This window comes from Vespula vulgaris, chromosome 8 (assembly GCF_905475345.1).
Source record: "Vespula vulgaris chromosome 8, iyVesVulg1.1, whole genome shotgun sequence".
In the NCBI taxonomy this organism is placed as follows: Eukaryota; Metazoa; Arthropoda; class Insecta; order Hymenoptera; family Vespidae; genus Vespula; species Vespula vulgaris.
Genome location: NC_066593.1, coordinates 4,149,443 through 4,168,350, shown reverse-complemented (window position 1 = coordinate 4,168,350; position 18,908 = coordinate 4,149,443). Strand labels below are relative to the sequence as shown.

Genomic DNA, 18,908 nt, shown 5'->3' with positions numbered 1-18,908 from the left:
ATATATACGATGCGAAAATTAAGTAAAATTTTTTTTTTATTAAGCAAATAATTTTTTATATATGACAAATTTTAACAATCTATTTAATACTCTTTAACTGTTGTATGCATGTATATATATACATATACATATGTAATATAGTAAAGTGATTTTAAGTTATCGTTCTGAAAACATTCTTTTTCTGCTCGTTTTCTTTGTTTTTTTTAATGCACTTTGTCTCCTTTTTCGCGCGCTATTTTTTTTCAAGAAATTTCCTTGCCTTTATGCGATCGTAGAATTTCCCTAGTATATGAACATTATCATTGGACAAAAGAGGACCGTTATATAAAAACGTATGTTATACGAAGAAGTTCGCGGTATAATCCATGTATACGGGCCTGCAATTCTGAATGTAAGCGTCTTTTTGATGTGACTCGAAATGCGAACTAAATTGTGTTTTCAGAACGTATACAATAGGCAGGCAGAAGCCGCATGAGTGAAAGGGTAATGACGCGCAGAGGAGGTGATCATCACAGTGTTTTTTTAACAAATGGCTCTATCCGAGGTGCACGATGTAGCTACGATTATTAGCAACAATTGTTTCAGTGTTGACAAGGTAAAACTTTTTTCAAGTTCACTTTAGTCGAGACACAAAAGTGAAGTTTGATTTTGTACTGTTCGTACAGTGAAAAAAATCATTTCGATCAAGATGCTTTGGAGCTATATAAACTGACAAATGACAATTAAAAAAATCTATTTTTATTGTATTTATCTCTTTTCAAGAAGAGTATTTCTCGATGAACGATTGATTTCATTGAAATGAATTTCAATCAAATAAATAGAAGTTACCTTTGTGAAATGATATATCGATGTCCTTTGTTACATGAGAAAGTTTCGATCGTTTAAAATTTGAAAATCATTTGCAATAGACAATGCACCGTTTACTTCTGTTAGAGCAATATAGTTAAAGAAACATATAATTTAAGTTATTTAGATTGTATAAATAATGTATGTGCGAATTTTTTTTACTTATTTAAAATTTTTTGTTTAGTCATTAAATAATTATTTCAATAAATTTCATTATAATTTATATTCATAATCAAATGGTAGTTGATTTCAAAAGGTCACTTATAAAGTGAAATATTTAATTTATTAAATAATTTTGATGAAGAGCTATTCTAAAGATACTCTTATTAAATATTTTTGCTTTTGTTTATTCAAGTTTTATATTCTTAATCATTGGAGTGAATTTATATTACGATCTTATCGAATGTCGAGTCTTAAATATATCTTTTAATATGGTATATATTTAGTATATACCATACTAAATGATATTAATATATAATTAATATGGTATTATATATACGTTATAATTAAATGGTATTATATATAAATAATATAGTATTATTATATATTTAATATATCATTGTTTCTAATCTTATATATTAGCTTTCTAATCTTAAATATTATATTTTAATCATTTGTAGAATGCAGATAATAGTTTTTCTTGAAATTTATTTGTGTTTATATAGATTCATATATATATATATACATTATTTTTAATTTATAACAGTATAATATCCAAATACCAAATTAATTAAATTTATATCAATGTTATTATTATGATACATCTTTTAAATCTCCATTATTTTGTAGATATTGATGATTTAAAATCTTCATCATCTGTTTTTTTAGATGAATTTGGAAGATGAGGACAATCAAGATTTAAACAATTCCATGGTCAATGATTTAGTTTCCAAAATTCTCGATGATGACTCTACCATCATCGATCATACTTATAACAATAGCTATAATAGCAATTTTCCGTTTTTATCATTACCTCATTTTTGCAATGTCAATAGAATGGAGGATAATTTAAAAATTCCCCAAAATGATGCAATTGATTGTAATGATCATTATCCACTGAACAAATTGATGAACAATAGTTGTAACTCAAATATAATTGATCAAAATTCTAGTAATCTTTGTCAAGAGTTAAGAACATTAAGTCTGAATGGATGCATGGAACAACCTATTATATCAGCAGATCAAAGAAATTTATATAGTAGTGGAATGTTAAGAAGCGGATATACTAATAATTCTCATCAATTTGCTGCACACTCTACCAATGAAAGTTGCTGTAGTATAACTAATCCATCAGTTTGTAATGCTTTACTGACAACAGCAGATGAAATAAATTATACAAAACAGTCTTCTAGTTGGCCAGAAACTTTAATGACTCCAGTAACTACACAAGATACGCTCACAAATTATCAACGGATTCGAACATCTATTGATTCAGATTTAAATTTTAATGATGCTTTAAATTTAGCCTCAGAATCACCAAATTTGACTGTTATGAATGAAGCAGTATACTATAATAGCTTTAGATCAAGTGCACCTTTAAATTTACACGATAATCCTACAGTTGCGTCTCATGATTTGTACAATATGACTGGAAATAATCAAACTTATAGACCAAATTCAACAATGATAAATCTTAACACGGATGCTTCTTTTGGAACAAGTTCTCCACTGCAGCATTTCACTTCTAGTGATATAACTCTGCAGAATTGTTTTGGAAATAATACTCAACACAATGGTATTGCAGAGTACAAAGATTTATACGAACCTATTAGATTAAGTACCGGAAATGTTACTATGAATAATGAACAAGTTTGCTTACTACAGCAGCAAACATCTAATTATCAAATAGATCGATCTGTGGACCAAAACCATAAGCATCCAATTGACTGTTTTCCTTGTACTAATGAATGTGCTGTGCCATCTATTAATGATTTAGACACAAATGAGAATATTTGCATTAGTAGCAATTATGACCATAGAACTGATAATAATTTATTAAAGATTATAAATACTAAGCCAAAGACTATGGAGACAAAAATGTACTCCTCTATCGGTTTTCCAAAAAATATAAGCCCGCGAGATGAAAATGAGGCAATAGTTAAATATGATTATCATAATTATCAACATAATGTTACAAAAAATGTGGAGAACTTGAAAACACTGTCGCAAAACTTTACGCCGTATCACAAGGATTTAAAGCAATCTCATACTAATCCTGCATATAAAATGCAGTCATGTGGTTCATCTGATAAAGTGGCTTTTACATCAAGAAATCGTTTGACCAATAAGATTAATGAATCTGCTCTTGGAAGAGATGTTTTCAATTATGTCATAAAACAACATCAAATGCCAAGTGTTCAAAATATATCTAGTATTCCACCACCTGATCTAATGTTTAATTCAACTTTAATACCAAATATGACTGCTGGAAGACCTGGATTATTCTCTCCAATGATGCCAGTTCCTGTTCCACTTCCTATTCCACCTATTTACTCAATGTTATATGGTGGAGGACTCAATCTTAAAGGCAGTAATACTATAGCAAGACGCACAGGTCCATCAAGTATATTGCATCTTAGATTAGAACAAACTTATGAACAATTTAAACAATTAGAAAAAGAAAGGAAGAAATGTGAGGCTGGATTGGCTGCACAGTTTCCTGGAAAAAGAGTAACCAGTGCAAATAATATACCTATTCCACGACTGCAAGGAAATCCATCAAGAGTAGATCGATTAATTATTGATTATCTACGAGAACATGCCCGGGTGATCACATTAATAGCAAAAGTAAATACTACAATTATATTAACTTTTATTGCATTAAATTAAAAATTATTTTATTTTATAAATATATTTCACTTTAATAGTAAAATATATATAATTTAGAGAAACTTTTAATGAAAATTTGTACATTTAAATGATTATATTTGATTATAAGTATGTACATTTTAAAGATTTTGTTATGTTGCAAAAATTGATAATATCGATTTACATTTTTTTGATATTAATTAAAATTTTTTTTTTAAATTATTTATGAATAATATATAATTGCATTGATTTTGCCTATCAGATGGAATGCTTGCGTGGAAGTTCAATGAATCAACGTATACACAAGGCAATGCAGTATTGGCTAGAAGCAATCAAATTTGTTCAAGACTGTCGAAAGCAGGAGATCGCGAATGCTACCAAACGTCAAAAAGAAAATCCTCATTGCATTCTCGTCTATAATGATAATGGTAAGTTATCTTTTTATTAATTTTGTCCATGATATTGTGTTATATAATACACGAATTATTGCACAGCATTGCTTTCGCTAAGGAGCTCGCTCATGTGTCTATTGGTGTAACTCGATATTGTTATGGTTCTATCAATATTCAAGTGCTACCCGGATCCGTGTAGCAAAAAACATAATACGGATGATCACAGACACAACGGTTATGTGAGTGGCATATATTTTTTTTTATTTTAATTATTTTGATTTTTTTTTTTAATCCTGTCTGTATTCAGAGTATGTTATTGATGATGATACATATGTGTCCTGTTAAATAACTGCTTTTTATCACACATTCTATATTGAGACTATGACCCCTGTAAATCTCAATAAGGTTGGGGTGCTTTTAAATAGATTTTTTTAGTAAGATTTTCATAAATTAGATCCAAAGAACAGCCTGAGATATTAAATTACATTTTATTTGATATAGTTTGAATGAGAATATCTTTATATGTATAAATAAATTAGTAGTAGATATAGTACTTTTATATGAAAGAGAAGTATCTGCAACATTGCATTAGAAATCACATACACTTTTATTTGAAGTTTATTCTTTAGAATATACTTATACTTGTCATGATTGTACTATAATATTTATATGATTCTTATGAAAGATGCATCAGCTCTACCATGTAGTAGTAGTTTGTTAATAGTATCTTCTAGTAATACATGTTGCAATAAAAATATATTTGCCTAAACCAAAAGTCACCAAAGATCTTCCATATATTATGTTTACAATATGTACATATATATATATATATATATATATATATATATATATATATATATATATATTGTATAAAATATATAATATATATATATATATTGTTCAATTAATTTTTTTTATTTGGACAACTATTTTTTTTTATAGATATGTTCTTATAGTAAAGAATACAAATTTGTTGTATAACATTGTTGCTCCTTATATTTAAACAAAAAGTGAAGTAGGTCATCGATATAATAATATAATATAGTAATAATAAAAAATCATTGTGTGTGAATATCATTAAAACATTGATTTAATGTCCAAGGTGTTTATTTTCAGGTATTACTGTGTATTTCATTGCACAAAATTCCATAGCATGTTATCAGCAAAAAAAAAAGATTGTTTTATTATTATTATTTTTTTTTAATATATTCAAGTAGAGTTATGAATAAATTGAAATCTACATTTTTAAACAAAAAATACGAATTTATTAGTATAGCATGTTAACTCTTTAGGTACGTTTAATTAGACGTGTTCTGATGGAGTTTTTGCTTATTTTGCATTGACTTTATTGAATTCATATAATTTATTAAATATGCAGATAATAAATAATTTTTTAATAAAAATTATTAATATTAAATTATATATATATCTATTCAACTGGTTAAATAGTGGAAGTTATAAATTTGTTCAGTATAAACGATTATACTTTTTTAATAAACGATTTACATCTTTATGAATTAAAAAGAACAGTTATATGTTTATTATATTAAAAAAATAAAATTATCTAAAACTCCATATTCTATATTATGAAATTCTATATAGTGAAATTTTTTTGTTGTTAAAGAAAAATAAAACCTTCGTAAATTTTATTTTTTATTATTAAATTTCTAAATCTTGAAGTATATTGAAACTTTGATTTTTATTGATGCAAGATTAAATTATAATGAATATATTAAAAAATGTATTTACAAACAATATAGTTGATAAAAATAAAACAAAATATTTTGTATTAATAATAACAAAAAATAATATGCAGATAGCTAATGTGGAATAGTACTTATGTGATCTATTTTTTCTGCTTTCAGATATATTAACTCTGGCCAACAGTGTTCATGAATTGACAAAGGCATCTCGTTATGCAAGAAGTGGTATGTACAATGCAATGCAAGCCACGTTGCTGTGCGATTTGGATTTAGAGAAGAAAATCGTTGAGACTTCTGATGATCCAGTTCTTGTGATAAAGCGTATTGAAAATCAGAAAACTGCTGGGATCAGCAACCTTTCTAATAATAATTAAAAAGTTCATGAAGATTCTTGCTTGTACATTGGTTGATAACAGCTTTTTATGTATTTGGCGTTCACAAACATTTTTCAGTGGCTTCTAGAAATGTTTTCAATAACCTTCTCTTTAAAACTTAGAATGGCACTACATACAAAAGCTACTTGGAGAGAATTATGTGTGTTAGCTTAAATGAGAAAATATTTCCACTTTTATTAGTTCACATCTGTGAAAGCTAAGTCTACTAACTTTTTACAAGTTATTTGTATAACTCCATAGTTTTCTAATGTGTATTCAATACTTAAAATCTTATAACATAAAGGGTGTTTATGGAGTATTTTGATGTGCACAATTTAAGGTTCGAGTGTACGTCACATAATTGTATGTAACTTTGCTTATTTGATGGTACTATAGAAAGCAAAATGAACAAATGCCAATTTTCTTTATTCATCATAGCTGAGACCATGTATTTATTTTCTAAATTTATCGAATTTTTTAATTCATACAAAAAAATTTTTCCTATGTAAGCATCTGAAATGATCATTGATTGAGTTACTCAGTTGCGCCATAGGATAAATAATCTAGGCTACATTTTATCGATATTGATTTAGATAATAGGAAATAATATTTTAGACTAGTTCAATGTGGCCTTCCTTAAATATATGACCCAGATGTGTGTCAAGTAGACAATTCCTTCGAAACTTTAGGCGATATTATATATTCTCCAATACTTTAAAAGTTTAATATTTGTAAAGGTGCAATCGGATTCGTTTCGATATATGCAACATTTTTGTTGTCTTTAATATATAATTCAAATGCTAACAATTGTACTATGTGCATTATTCACTGCAGTACATATACTTAAGACACATTGGTTGCATATAAGATTAATGCGCAAATTAGGTACAGAGTATTCACCGATAAACGCACAATCACATAACATTTATGTACACATGCTAAACTTTTCATATATCGTCCATTTACACATATCTGTGTGCATAGATGTAACATAATCTCGTGAGTGTGCATAATAACAACGACATGATATTTCTGACAAGCAGAGATATCTTAGTAAATTAGTAATATAGTAATTATAGTACATTGAAGAGAAAAAAATATATATATATACAATAGCGACACATTGTGTTGGCTTCTTTGATGCCAGTTGTTGGGTCTGTGTGATCTTAAAACTGCCTCGAGCATCTGATTGGTGTTATGAGAATACTTGAATAATTTAATTGAAACATTGTACTTGGTAATGCTATGAAATGACCTAACCACTGCTGCCTAATATAGTATAAAGCATATTACATATATTAACAAAATAGGGTTTGTGAGATAATAACGACAGTTTTAGATATATCATTCTTTTATAGATAATATATGTAGTTCAATACTTGCAAAATGTAATACATTTATAGTGATGTGTATGCTTTGTTTTGTTCTGTGAGGTACTTAGTACAAGGATTCTAGAAATAGAGTAAAGTTTTCTCCTTTAAGAGCACACTTTTTGAAAGATATTAGACATGTTTGAATATATCCTCTTTAAGGATTTAGTGTGGGATATTAACACGTTTTGAAAAATAATGTATTTGTAATTCAGGAATTTTCTGCATTTACTCCATCTTTAAGAATAAGAGAATAATGAATTCCTTAGATCTCCTAGAACATTAGAATGTAGAATGGGGTTTTTTCAAAGCTATAGAAGATACAGTTGTATCTTCTTTCTACTAATATCACATCCGCCCATTATTAAATGCAGATTCACTCAGATACGACATTGAAATATGGAAGCCTAGGCATGCTTTAAATCACTATTGTCCGTGTCGCTACTGTATATCATTTTACATCATGACTTTAGGAAAGTATAAATTTAATCGATTATATTATAATGCTTCATGAAAGCAATTATTTTTCACGTTATATATTATTATCAGTTTTACTTCGTGTTAAGTGACCACTAGTATTCAAGACTTTATATCTCTTAGCAAACTTGCTACGCTTATTCGTGGTTAACTTTAACCAGGGATGTGAGGTCAATAGGATTTCACTGCCCGAACATATTTATGCACAAATTTAAAAAATTATAATTGTAAAATGGAAGTTTATGTTAAGTTGATAAATCTTACATTTATTTTATTTAGATTTCCTATGGCCTCATAATTCTAGCTAATCGCACACAAACGGCAATGCTATTTTTGTACAACTATGTTTAACAATTTTATGAATATCTAAATGTTGGGGCCAATCAGATTGTATTTCTGTAAAAGCTAATTATCACATCCCCAGTTAAGGTTTAATCTGTATAAGAAAATACTTATCATTCGGGAGCATGCATTATTTGTGTATTTGTATATAATTGCAAGGATTTCTAAAGCAATTGTAAAAAAATATATATGTCGATAGATATGTCTTCGGTAGTGCGTATAGTATGATTGAGTGGTCGTTCCAAATGTTGAAAGTTGTGTTTTAGTTTTTCAAATATATATAATCAGGGATCTTCTTTTATTAATTTATATTAATATTTCTTATAATATGACCTTATATATATATCGACGTAATTGCTGGCTGTTCATCCCTTGTCCAAGAAATACTTGTAAATGTGTCAATTTTGACATTAACTCCGATAAAAACGTTGCAATATTACAATATTAGACTGTATCGCATTAGTTTACGTAATAATATATTACCTCAAAACTTGCCATGAAACAAGTCTTCTTTTCAGTGTAAGCTGTCATAAGGGACATGAGTTGAACATCCAGTATGTTAACACATGTGATAATGTTAAATAATTTATGCTCTACGTTAATTCAAACTAACCGGAAATAATGAGAAAGTAGTGAATAATTAAACATTAAATTGAATATCAATCGTGATAGGAAACGCGCGCGATGTGCGAACTATAATTATTATAAAATTATTGATACTTTTGATTGGTGTGTTTGTTTCTTTTTCTTTTTTTTTTTCTTTAGCTTATTATACGAAGTTAACATTGTAAAAAAAAAAACACAGGTCTATATAAATTTTACAATTTTTGGTAAATTTCTTGTTTTCCTATATATTTGTTTATATTTATTTCAGTATAAAAAAAAAGTAAAATTTAATTAAAAAACAAAGTGCACGCATTTCTCTAAAGCATATACATACGTGCTTGTAAGAGTCACAATATTGCATTATACATTTGTATGGCGATTGATTCCATTATTGTCATACTTTATACTAATGGTTGCTTTTCTTATTGATTTTACGATGTAGGTACATACATACGTACGTTATACGGTTTATGGTATCAAAGGAAAGAAAGAAAAAAAGAGAGCAAAAAAAGAAGTGTTATGCAATATATAGTATTTATCTCATCAGATCTCTTTCACAATATGAATAGACATTAAAATTTATTGTATTTACGGGACAAGGATAATATATACAAGGAAGAATATGAGCGTATGATTATGAAAATTATTTAGTATATTTTCATTTTGAAATATTTTCACATTTCGATTTGAATTATATAAAAATTGGCAAGCACGAAAAAAGTAAGTATATTTCTTTTTGGAAAGAAAAAAAGAATAATTCTCTTTTACGTAGCGTAATAAAATTTTAAGTATAGCGTGTGTGAGTGTGACAAAATATGCTTTTTAATAGCTCCAATGATTTATTGCATTTTCATAATCATTTGCTCATACAAGGACGCACACTCCACGGGCACGGCTTTCGTTCCGTCGTTGAGTAGGACAAAAAAGATATTAATAATATCGCGTATTCATTTTTGATACGATATATTACGATCAATGATAAAGGATCATCTCTCGTTGATCAAGGAGGGGAAAAACTTCATATAATAAGGTGCCTACGATAAACGGAAATATCTAAATGTGCGATTTCAGATTTACGTCCTTTTCCAAAAAAAAAAGAAAGAAAGAAAGATAAATTCTATTCACGGTTCTGATTAGAGACAATTTATCGATCGAACGCTCGAAATCTTTATGGGAATTACTTTAATCATAAATAATTCATCGTTATCTTAGCGAACGTATAATGTATATTTCTCGGCCTATTTTTCTAGTTGTAATAATCACGAACGAAGAAAGTTAAATCGAAATCTATGGAATCGACGTTTCCTCATTATTATTCTCTTTTCTTCTTAGCGCGTATTTGTATCTTAGCTGAAATTTCTCAAAGATGCTCTTTCTCGTGTATAATTAATAGAAACGATTCGTGATCGGTGAAAAGGGCGGATGGGGGAGGGAGGTCCAAGGGAAAAAACCGTGCATATCCTATGAAAAGAAAATGAAAAAATAAAAATCCGAAAACGAAAGTATAGCCTTAGGGAGATACATACATACATACATACATACATACATACATACATACATACATACATACATACATACATACATACATACATACATACATACATACATACATACATACATACATACATACATACATACATACATACATACATACATACATACGTACGTACATACATAAGTATATGCATACATTGGATACATCCGTACATACATACATACATAAATTACATACGTACGTATGTATATATAGAAATACACACAATTATATACAAGCTTGTTGGATGAAAGAAACTATATCGAAAGTTCGTAAATGATGACAGAGAGAGAGAGAGAGTAACGAGATAAAACGATCAAATAATAATAATAATAATAATAATAATAATAATAATAATAATAATAATAATAATAATAATAATAATAATAATAATAATAATAATAATAATAATAATAATAATAATAATAATAATAATAATAATAATAATAATAATATTAATAATAATAATAAATAATAATCATTGGTGTATGTATTACAATTGCGTAACATTAATAATGATCGACAAGAAAAAGAAAAAAAAAGAAAAAACAAAAACAAAGAAAGAAAACAAGAACTATATTGTATCTATATACATATTATACATTATATGGTGCTAGTTGTGACATAAACAAAAAAAGCAGTGCTTTAACAGAAGTTTCCTTCCGCGATTGTCGTCATACATTGTAACTGTGATATCTATAATGCCAATTTGTATATAGCTATGCAGTTCTTACGACAAAAGCTCGACGAAAGTAGCTGGCATATTATAGTCAATTTTCTTTTCTTCGTTTTTTTATTTTGTTGTTGTTATTGTTTGTTGTTGTTGTTATCGTTGTTTTTTTTCTCTTTTTTTCGTTCGACGAATTATTTTCATTAAACTCCGTATGTATCTTAATTTTATTCGTGTGTGTGCATCATGACGTGGGCAAGAGAAAAAATCTGACGTTTGGTACAAAAAAACGTTTATGTACAATATATTGTCGTACGTGAATGGTCAATTGCGTACTATTATATGAATTATACTATTCGTTTATAGAATTAATATTGTAAAGATCTTGTGCACTTCTAGTTCGAATAGTGTTCTTTTTTTTTTATACATACACGCATGTATACACACAAATACTTACATACACACTCTCGTTATTTCGTCTATCGTATAATATGCGCAAAAGAGTATTATTGTGCACTTAAGGTCATTTTCAATCCCACGCTAACGAAGGCTCTCTCTCTCTTTCTCTCTCTCTCTCTCTCTCTCTTGAAGAAAAAGAAGAAGAAGAAATAGAAAAAGAAAAAGAAAGAGAGCCGAATTAACGGGGACGTAATAACGATGTTTCCATAGAAATGATGCGTACTTTTCGCGATAATAGGATATTAAATTCTTCCCCTCTCCCTCCTCCCGATTTATAGCCAAAAATCAATGTTTATTATCAGCTATATCTGTAGAATTTTGTAAATAGAACTTCCGAATATGTGACTATAAAAAATCACGAACGAATGTTTTATCGAACGAAGCCGACTCTGTGCAACGAAAAATCTTATACTCTGTTCGCACATTTCATGGGATCGTTTGTTATTTTTGACAAGGAATCTATGATTGAAAAGAATCAAAATCTATCAATGATGTAATTAATGCGAACGTAATTGCTTATATTATTATTATTATTATCGATATCTAATGCCTTTTTAAGATCGATTTGTTCACATTAATAATATGTGAAAATGCTCATTATATTCGTTATTCGCGCCTTCGATCGATCGGATAAACGAACAAAGTATGTCAAAGTGTGAGCCTATCTTTTAGATATTTCCTAGTATAACGATGTTAACTATTTAGATGAACGAAATTAACACGCATATTGTTTCTCTGACACTGATAATTAATTTAAGTAAGTTCTCGATTTTCATGTGCGTGTTGTACTTATTTGTGATGCTCTTATGACTGGAAGATAATGTGTTTTAAGCTGTGGTAGTAAAAAAAACAAAAAAAAAAACAAAAAAAAAAGAAGAAAAATTATATGTAAAAATTTAGCGTATAAGCGATAGAAAATTTTTATTATGAACATTCGTTCTAAGGCTGAAAAAAGCTATCTGCATGATACATAGATTATATTCTATCGTATTTTTCATGAAGTGAATATTTTGAGTATATTATCGAATGGTGTCATTCGAATGGATGTTTTTTTTTTATTAATCATATAAGTATTTATAAATTTCTTATATCTTTATATACCATTGAAAGCTTATTCATTGTTTACAAGAATTCTAAATAATCTACATACATGGCTCATCTTTTTATAATATTCATATTTGACATTACATGTATTTACATATATACATATATGTATTTTGTACTTTTTATTACTTTTTTTGGATTATATTACTTAACACGTTCGTTTTCATTCATCACATTCTCATTAACGGACCAGAGTTCACATTTCACAATAAAAAAATAATATTTACGATGCAAATTCAATAAATATAACAGTTTACAACTGAAATCTAATATATTTGAGATGTTTAGAACGTTTAGCTGGCTTCTTGAATATATTTATTATGTTTGTACGTAAATTATTTCAAAATATATCTATATTAAGTCGAATAAAATGATCAATAGAAAGTATAATAACATGATTTGTACGAATTTTTCAACGGAATAACAAACGAACGTGTTAAAGTGAAAATCAATTGATAACATAAATGAGTAGAAAATAAACTATCTCGTGGATATGGGATGAATGTTTTTTCTGGATAGCTTCGGCCTTAGACGATAAACGAATTTACTGCTTTTTGTGGGAGATACTGTATGTAAAAGCCGAACTAATTAAACGTATTCAGAAATGTTTTAACATGTTTAACAAAGAAAATGTATAAATAATTGTAGACCTTCGTAAAACACGAAATCGTCGTCGAATCGTCCTAAACCGAGTAAACGTATGAGCGTACGTACAAAAAAAAAAAAAAGAAAAAAAAAAAAAGAAAAGATAGAGTCTGTCGCTAGATCATTTAATGATGAAAATTTGCTATATTTCACGTTAATCGGAAATTTTCTTTTCCTTTTCCGAAGAATACGGCAGCTTATATTTATAAAGAAAATGTGCGCAGGTATACTTACCTTATCACCTCGTTTGATACGCTGCATCGTTAAGAATAGATGGTACATATCTGTATAGGTATGTGTTTGACAATCCTATTTAAAAGAAAAAAAAAGTGCATGTGATATTGTAAATTATTGGATAGCTAGATACGTACATACATATGTACTTATTACGCGCTGATGAATATAAACACAGATGAATAAAATATTTAAAAGCGCTCGTTCTCTAATATTCGCAAGAGAACATAGTCTTTCATCATTCGAAATAAAAAAAGGAAAAAAACAGAAAAAAGAGAGAAACAAAAAAGAAAGGGATAGATAGAAAGAGAGAGAGAGAGAGAGAGAGAGAGAGAGAGAGAGAGAGAGAGAGAGAGAGAGAGAGAGAGAAGGAAAAAAATACACGAAATTCTTACTAATCTTACATATGAAATTTACGAAAGTTTTATGCCAACCGCAAGTGTATCGTTCTCGGAAGAATAGAAGTTTAATAAGGAAAAAAAAAAAAACTGCAATAATAAAAGGAATGCCGCGTAATATACTAACGCTCAAAGTACAGGTCATTCCAGATTCTATATATAGGCTGAATTAATTACTCGTATTAACTATTAAAATATTGTAAAAAAAAAAACGGATGCGTTTAAAAAGAAAAAAAAACAAAAATAAGAAAAAGAAAGTCATCGATTAGATAACGAATAAGTATTTTCATTCAAAGATTAAGTTTGATTTTACGAAGTCAACATTTTCTCGCGATTTTTGAGCTGAGAATAGAGATATCGTAGTAACGATGAAACATTAATTTGTAGAAACGCGATTAGTTAAAATGAGAAATAAATTCGTTTTATATACGTAACATCGAATGATAACAGCTATTTATATCCTTCGTCAAGATTCGAATTATGCAAAGGAGAAAGAGAAAGGGAAAAGAGGAAGATAAAAGAAATATGAAAAAAAATAGAAAGAAGATCCTAACGTGCAGTATCTCTCTTAATTAAACTTATTGCTAGGGGGAAAAGAAAAAAACAAAAAAAAAAACAAAAAACATGAAAAAAAAGAACAAAAAATAAAAGAAATATTAATTGACGATATATAAAAGTAGGAAGGCTAGGCAGGACCGAATTAAAAATGGCAACAATATATACGATAGACCATCGATTATCCGAATCCAAATGTTAATTCTAGATTCTAAATCTTGAGCTGTGTGGATGAAAAAACAATGTCGTGTTGGAATATGAACGAATTAAAATATGTAAATTGCACGAAAATAATTTTTCTTTTTATATATTCAAATCGTATTAAAAGATTAAAGTATCGCCGAACGACACGGGTGATCGAGAATCTATTGTACCTATATAATTCAGTGATAAAATAACACACATTCACAAAAGACACATATACAACGTATACGTTGAAAGTGATTGTCGTATGTGATGTGATGATTATATATTCACTGAATATAATAAATAATATTTGGATTCTTATTGTTAGACTTGTGTACTCTATGTTCCTTATACTTGAAACTTAATGCAAAATGGATTTTTTTCTCCGGCAAGGTGCGCTTGAAAATTCGTACCAGGTACAAGTCTTGAATATGTATATTATATAAAAATTGTACATTTTCTTGCGCCATACTTGCACTTAGGAATAAGAAATCGTGGTTCTAACACATGTCTTTCGTAAATGTACTTTAATGGATTGTATGCGTCGTAAAAGAAAAAAGAAAGAAAACAAAAAAAAAACACAAAAACAAAAACAAAAAGAAAAAAAAAAACGAGAAGATAGGGTCTATAGAAAAAAGCGAACTATATCTGCGAGTCCCACATTTTGTTACAAGTTACACCCTAAATAGATATTTTAGAATACTGGACCGTGTGCATCCAATGAATTAACCGGCTTATGCAAAGTGCATTTTTGTTGCGATCATTTTTGTTTTCCTCTATAATTATATAAATCGACTAGGATTCATTTAATTTTGATTATTGCCCTAGCATTGTTATACACGTGATAATACAGTCTGATTGATATCAATTATAATATATAACTAACTTTCATACCAGCTGTTTAATAAAGATGATGTTATTCAAGTCTCTATAGTCGTTCAAGAAAAAAATAACATTTTTTCGAGACATGTAACTTTTGAGCATTGTACTTTTTAGGAATGATAGATAATAACAGAGATGATCGCAAAATCTTCTTCACTAGTCTCGTATTCGAAATTTGATGAGAGGCTCCTTTCGTAGAATGCTTCTCTCAATGTTGCAATTATGCAACATTGCAAGAGAGATATGAAAGAAACTGACCAATATTTGATGCGCAAGCTTCCTACTGTGCATATACATATTAAATACATGTTGCCAGGTTAAGAATTTCGCTCTAGTGTTGATAAATATATGTTATATTCGGATATATTAGTAATTTCACTATCAATGTTTTACATCGAATGTGCAAACAAATTATGTGTATGTGTATATATATATATGCATATGTATATATATGTATAGATACGTACACATGGAAAGGATATGATAATTTCTGCGTATGTATATGAAACGTATAATGGAAACTGTACGCATGTGTAATGCAATCAGTTTTACAAGGTGCACGTAATCACGAAATGCGTATGTTTACGAAGACGTAATATTATTGTGTAAACGCTATTGCAAATATAAATATTGAGTTTATGTAAGGTTTTGTATTGTTAAATGATTTTCAATAGCTGATGTAACTTAGTAATATATGCTGTCATTAAAATTTTCCAATATTTGGAGTCTTTTATTTTCTAATGGCATTCTCAAGATAAATACAACGTAAGATAATATGACGAATTACTATGAATCATAACTTATACAAATAGATTTTTTTTTTCATGAATTACTTACCAGATTTTTTAGGAGAAGTAGAGAACTCGAGAAGAAATTAGAAGACGATATTCTTGTAGGAATCAAACAATTCGAAATGAAATTCACAAACAAATCTATTGCTAAATAATTATATTAATAGATGAACTTAAATATATATATTCAATCGATGAAATTTAATTTGAATGCAACATCGATCGGCACGCAATTAACTTCAATGAACGCTTTACACTGTACCTTAACATAGAAAATTTTCTATATTATTATCTAACATATTCTGAAAGCTCTACCAATAACAACATTAGCTTCTTTTAAGAACCAATAATATTAGAAGATATAGAATACAACGGAAGATAACTTTATATGTATCTTATCTAATGGCTGACGAAGTACATACATATATTTTCGTATTGGAACAATATAAGATAAAAGAGACTATTATAAAGATAAAAGTAACGATAATAAGTAGTATTATTGACTATTAAGAAATAATCAATGTCGACATAAAAGATGTTCAGTATAAATAAAATAACAAGAAACGTTAACAACTTAGAAATTGTCTACTTGTTGTTCGTGTACAGATAACTACTTATCAAAACGTACGAACTGATATATATTTGTTGAATTTCATATATATATATATATATATATATATATATATATATATATATATATATATCTATCTATATGAAAAGTACGACCGAGTGTACATTACGAAGAAAAAATTCATTATTGATCGACACGTATCGTTGATCGTGAATACAAATTTCAAGCATGTGCCTGAGCATGTATCGGATAGGGTAAATCAAAATGTGTTGGCGTTTCTTGATGACTTCTTTCATGCCAACCTTCAGCTACAGGTGCATGATATAAGCCATAATTTACACCGTTGGTTGCTATCTTCTTGAGTCCTTGTATACTGGATAATAACAAAGCCATCTTAGCAAGAATTAAAGCTTTACCACCAAGAACGGCAAGAAATTGAAAACCCATTGGAACAAGTATCGAGCCCATCAACAATAAACCCATCATCATAAGCGGCATTACATTGTGACGTCGTCGATGGCGGCGCCTCCGTCCTGATAATAAAATAAAAGAAGAAAAAAAATATATCAGCAAATAGATAAACGGGAAGATAATCAAATTAAGAAGCTTTTCTAAATTTTTCTTAGAAGATAATATCATTTATTACCTTGAACGGTATTATTATTATCAGACCTATCTGTTTCAGTCTCATTTATGGGCGAAGATATACTGTTAACTATGTGGTCAACATCGATCTTTAAAACGTGCGTGCGTAGAACTCCAGCCAATCGATTTAGAACTATTCCTGTCCAATTTGAAGTATCCTCTGTCTCGTTGTACATATTTTCCTTTCTGGAAGAGAGAATATGAATTTAACAAAAGATAATAACATTTGTATCTTCGTTAAAACATTATTTTCGATCAAACGTTCTATGTTTCATGTTCAGTTTCGAAAATTAAGGTCGTACTTAGCCATTTCATCTGGTAACGACGTGGAATTATCATGAAATCGTATTAAATCGATTCCATCGATAACCGGTATGATATCGTCGACGAGAAGGGAATCCAAAAAGTTGAGAGCTCGTTGTTGTATACATTGACGAAAGATATCAAGAAAATCATCCTGACTGAGATTATTCCAAGGTATCGAAGGACAATTCTTCAAGGCCGAACGTAAACCGAAATACCACTCTGTTTTTTCATCACAATTGCTTCTTTCGACCACGACGAATAGAAGTAAAATTACTATCAACGGATGTGGATGCATCTGCACTTATCAAGTTCATTTACTTAATGGAATATATAGATCCTCTAAATCAAGTATTTCTAAAATATTTTGAAATAAGTAATCGAGGAGCAAATATATTTTTATCAATTTGATTCTTTCATAATCGATGATCATATTATCGCAAAAATTTTATCCTTTTCGATATATTTGTAATATCATAAAAAGTATAAACTTTTGATAAAAATAGCGACTTCGAATGAGAAAAATAATCTATATTAAAATATTATGAATATACAATGCATATATATGTAGTACAAATAAAAAGGTAAGAACATTTCTTTATTTTTTTGAACGAATAAATTTGTAAAAATGCTTATAAAGTTGAAAATGTTAATGACTGCAAAAATTTGAAGGAAATCAATGATCTTGATTTTTCCCATTCACTGTTGGATCTTACCTCAAAAAGATAGAATGAAAATTTACGTAGACCTGTCTTTTCACAATCACACCGTATTACGCACTGCGAATAAGTGAATGTTTTGTGCAATTTTATACGTGTAGGAAATGGGGCAAGATATCGTATCTATAATCATTGAGATTCATCGAAGGGCATCAAGGTAGCGGTCAAAAGGCGGGCATTCTGCTCGACCAACCTTAGTCTACAATCATGCAAGAAAAAATTAAAGCGAACAAACGTAGACGACAGTTTCGCATATGAAGGAATTCTTATGATAACTTAAATAGCCATTTAGAA

General features: G+C 28.5%; 2 protein-coding genes across 6 annotated transcripts; one reads left to right on the top strand and one right to left on the bottom strand.

Moving 5' to 3' along the window:
* The first annotated feature begins 332 nt into the window (after positions 1 to 332).
* On the top strand, positions 333 to 16,304 carry LOC127065774 (protein PF3D7_1417600-like). Of its 4 annotated transcripts, XR_007782189.1 has the most exons (5): positions 333 to 595; positions 1,675 to 3,633; positions 3,917 to 4,082; positions 4,149 to 4,285; positions 5,912 to 6,055. XR_007782189.1 is itself a non-coding variant. In XM_050998603.1 (4 exons), exons 1-4 carry the CDS (start codon positions 472 to 474, stop codon positions 6,121 to 6,123), a joined length of 2,349 nt encoding a protein of 782 aa, XP_050854560.1. In that variant the 5' UTR covers positions 334 to 471; the 3' UTR covers positions 6,124 to 16,304. The 4 variants fall into 4 exon arrangements, 3 of the variants coding, with proteins under 3 accessions (XP_050854560.1, XP_050854561.1, XP_050854559.1); XM_050998603.1 differs by lacking the exon at positions 4,149 to 4,285 and having other exon boundaries at positions 334 to 483; positions 5,912 to 16,304; XM_050998604.1 differs by lacking the exon at positions 4,149 to 4,285 and having other exon boundaries at positions 334 to 502; positions 5,912 to 16,304.
* Positions 13,521 to 18,824, bottom strand: LOC127065785 (uncharacterized). Of its 2 annotated transcripts, XM_050998638.1 has the most exons (5): positions 18,612 to 18,824; positions 17,895 to 18,193; positions 17,594 to 17,778; positions 16,423 to 17,480; positions 13,521 to 13,639 (listed from the first exon to the last, which is right to left on the bottom strand). In XM_050998638.1, the coding sequence occupies exons 2-4, from the start codon at positions 18,191 to 18,193 to the stop codon at positions 17,170 to 17,172; spliced, it is 795 nt and encodes a 264-aa protein (XP_050854595.1). In that variant the 5' UTR covers positions 18,612 to 18,824; the 3' UTR covers positions 13,521 to 13,639; positions 16,423 to 17,169. The 2 variants fall into 2 exon arrangements, with proteins under 2 accessions (XP_050854595.1, XP_050854594.1); XM_050998637.1 differs by lacking the exon at positions 18,612 to 18,824 and having other exon boundaries at positions 17,895 to 18,372.
* Between the last annotated feature and the right edge of the window lie 84 nt (positions 18,825 to 18,908).

What these genes read in the sequence shown, in the direction of transcription:
- LOC127065774 (XM_050998602.1), top strand. Translation starts at nt 530, where the DNA reads ATGGCTCTATCCGAGGTGCACGATGTAGCTACGATTATTAGCAACAAT. An exon ending in ATTGTTTCAGTGTTGACAAG is followed by an intron (nt 596 to 1,674) that starts GTAAAACTTTTT and finishes CTGTTTTTTTAG; the next exon opens with ATGAATTTGGAAGATGAGGA. An exon ending in TCTCGTCTATAATGATAATG is followed by an intron (nt 4,083 to 5,911) that starts GTAAGTTATCTT and finishes TTCTGCTTTCAG; the next exon opens with ATATATTAACTCTGGCCAAC.
- LOC127065785 (XM_050998638.1), bottom strand. Translation starts at nt 18,193, where the DNA reads ATGCATCCACATCCGTTGATAGTAATTTTACTTCTATTCGTCGTGGTC. An exon ending in TTACCAGATGAAATGGCTAA is followed by an intron (nt 17,779 to 17,894) that starts GTACGACCTTAA and finishes TCTCTCTTCCAG; the next exon opens with AAAGGAAAATATGTACAACG. An exon ending in TAATAATAATACCGTTCAAG is followed by an intron (nt 17,481 to 17,593) that starts GTAATAAATGAT and finishes TTTTATTATCAG; the next exon opens with GACGGAGGCGCCGCCATCGA.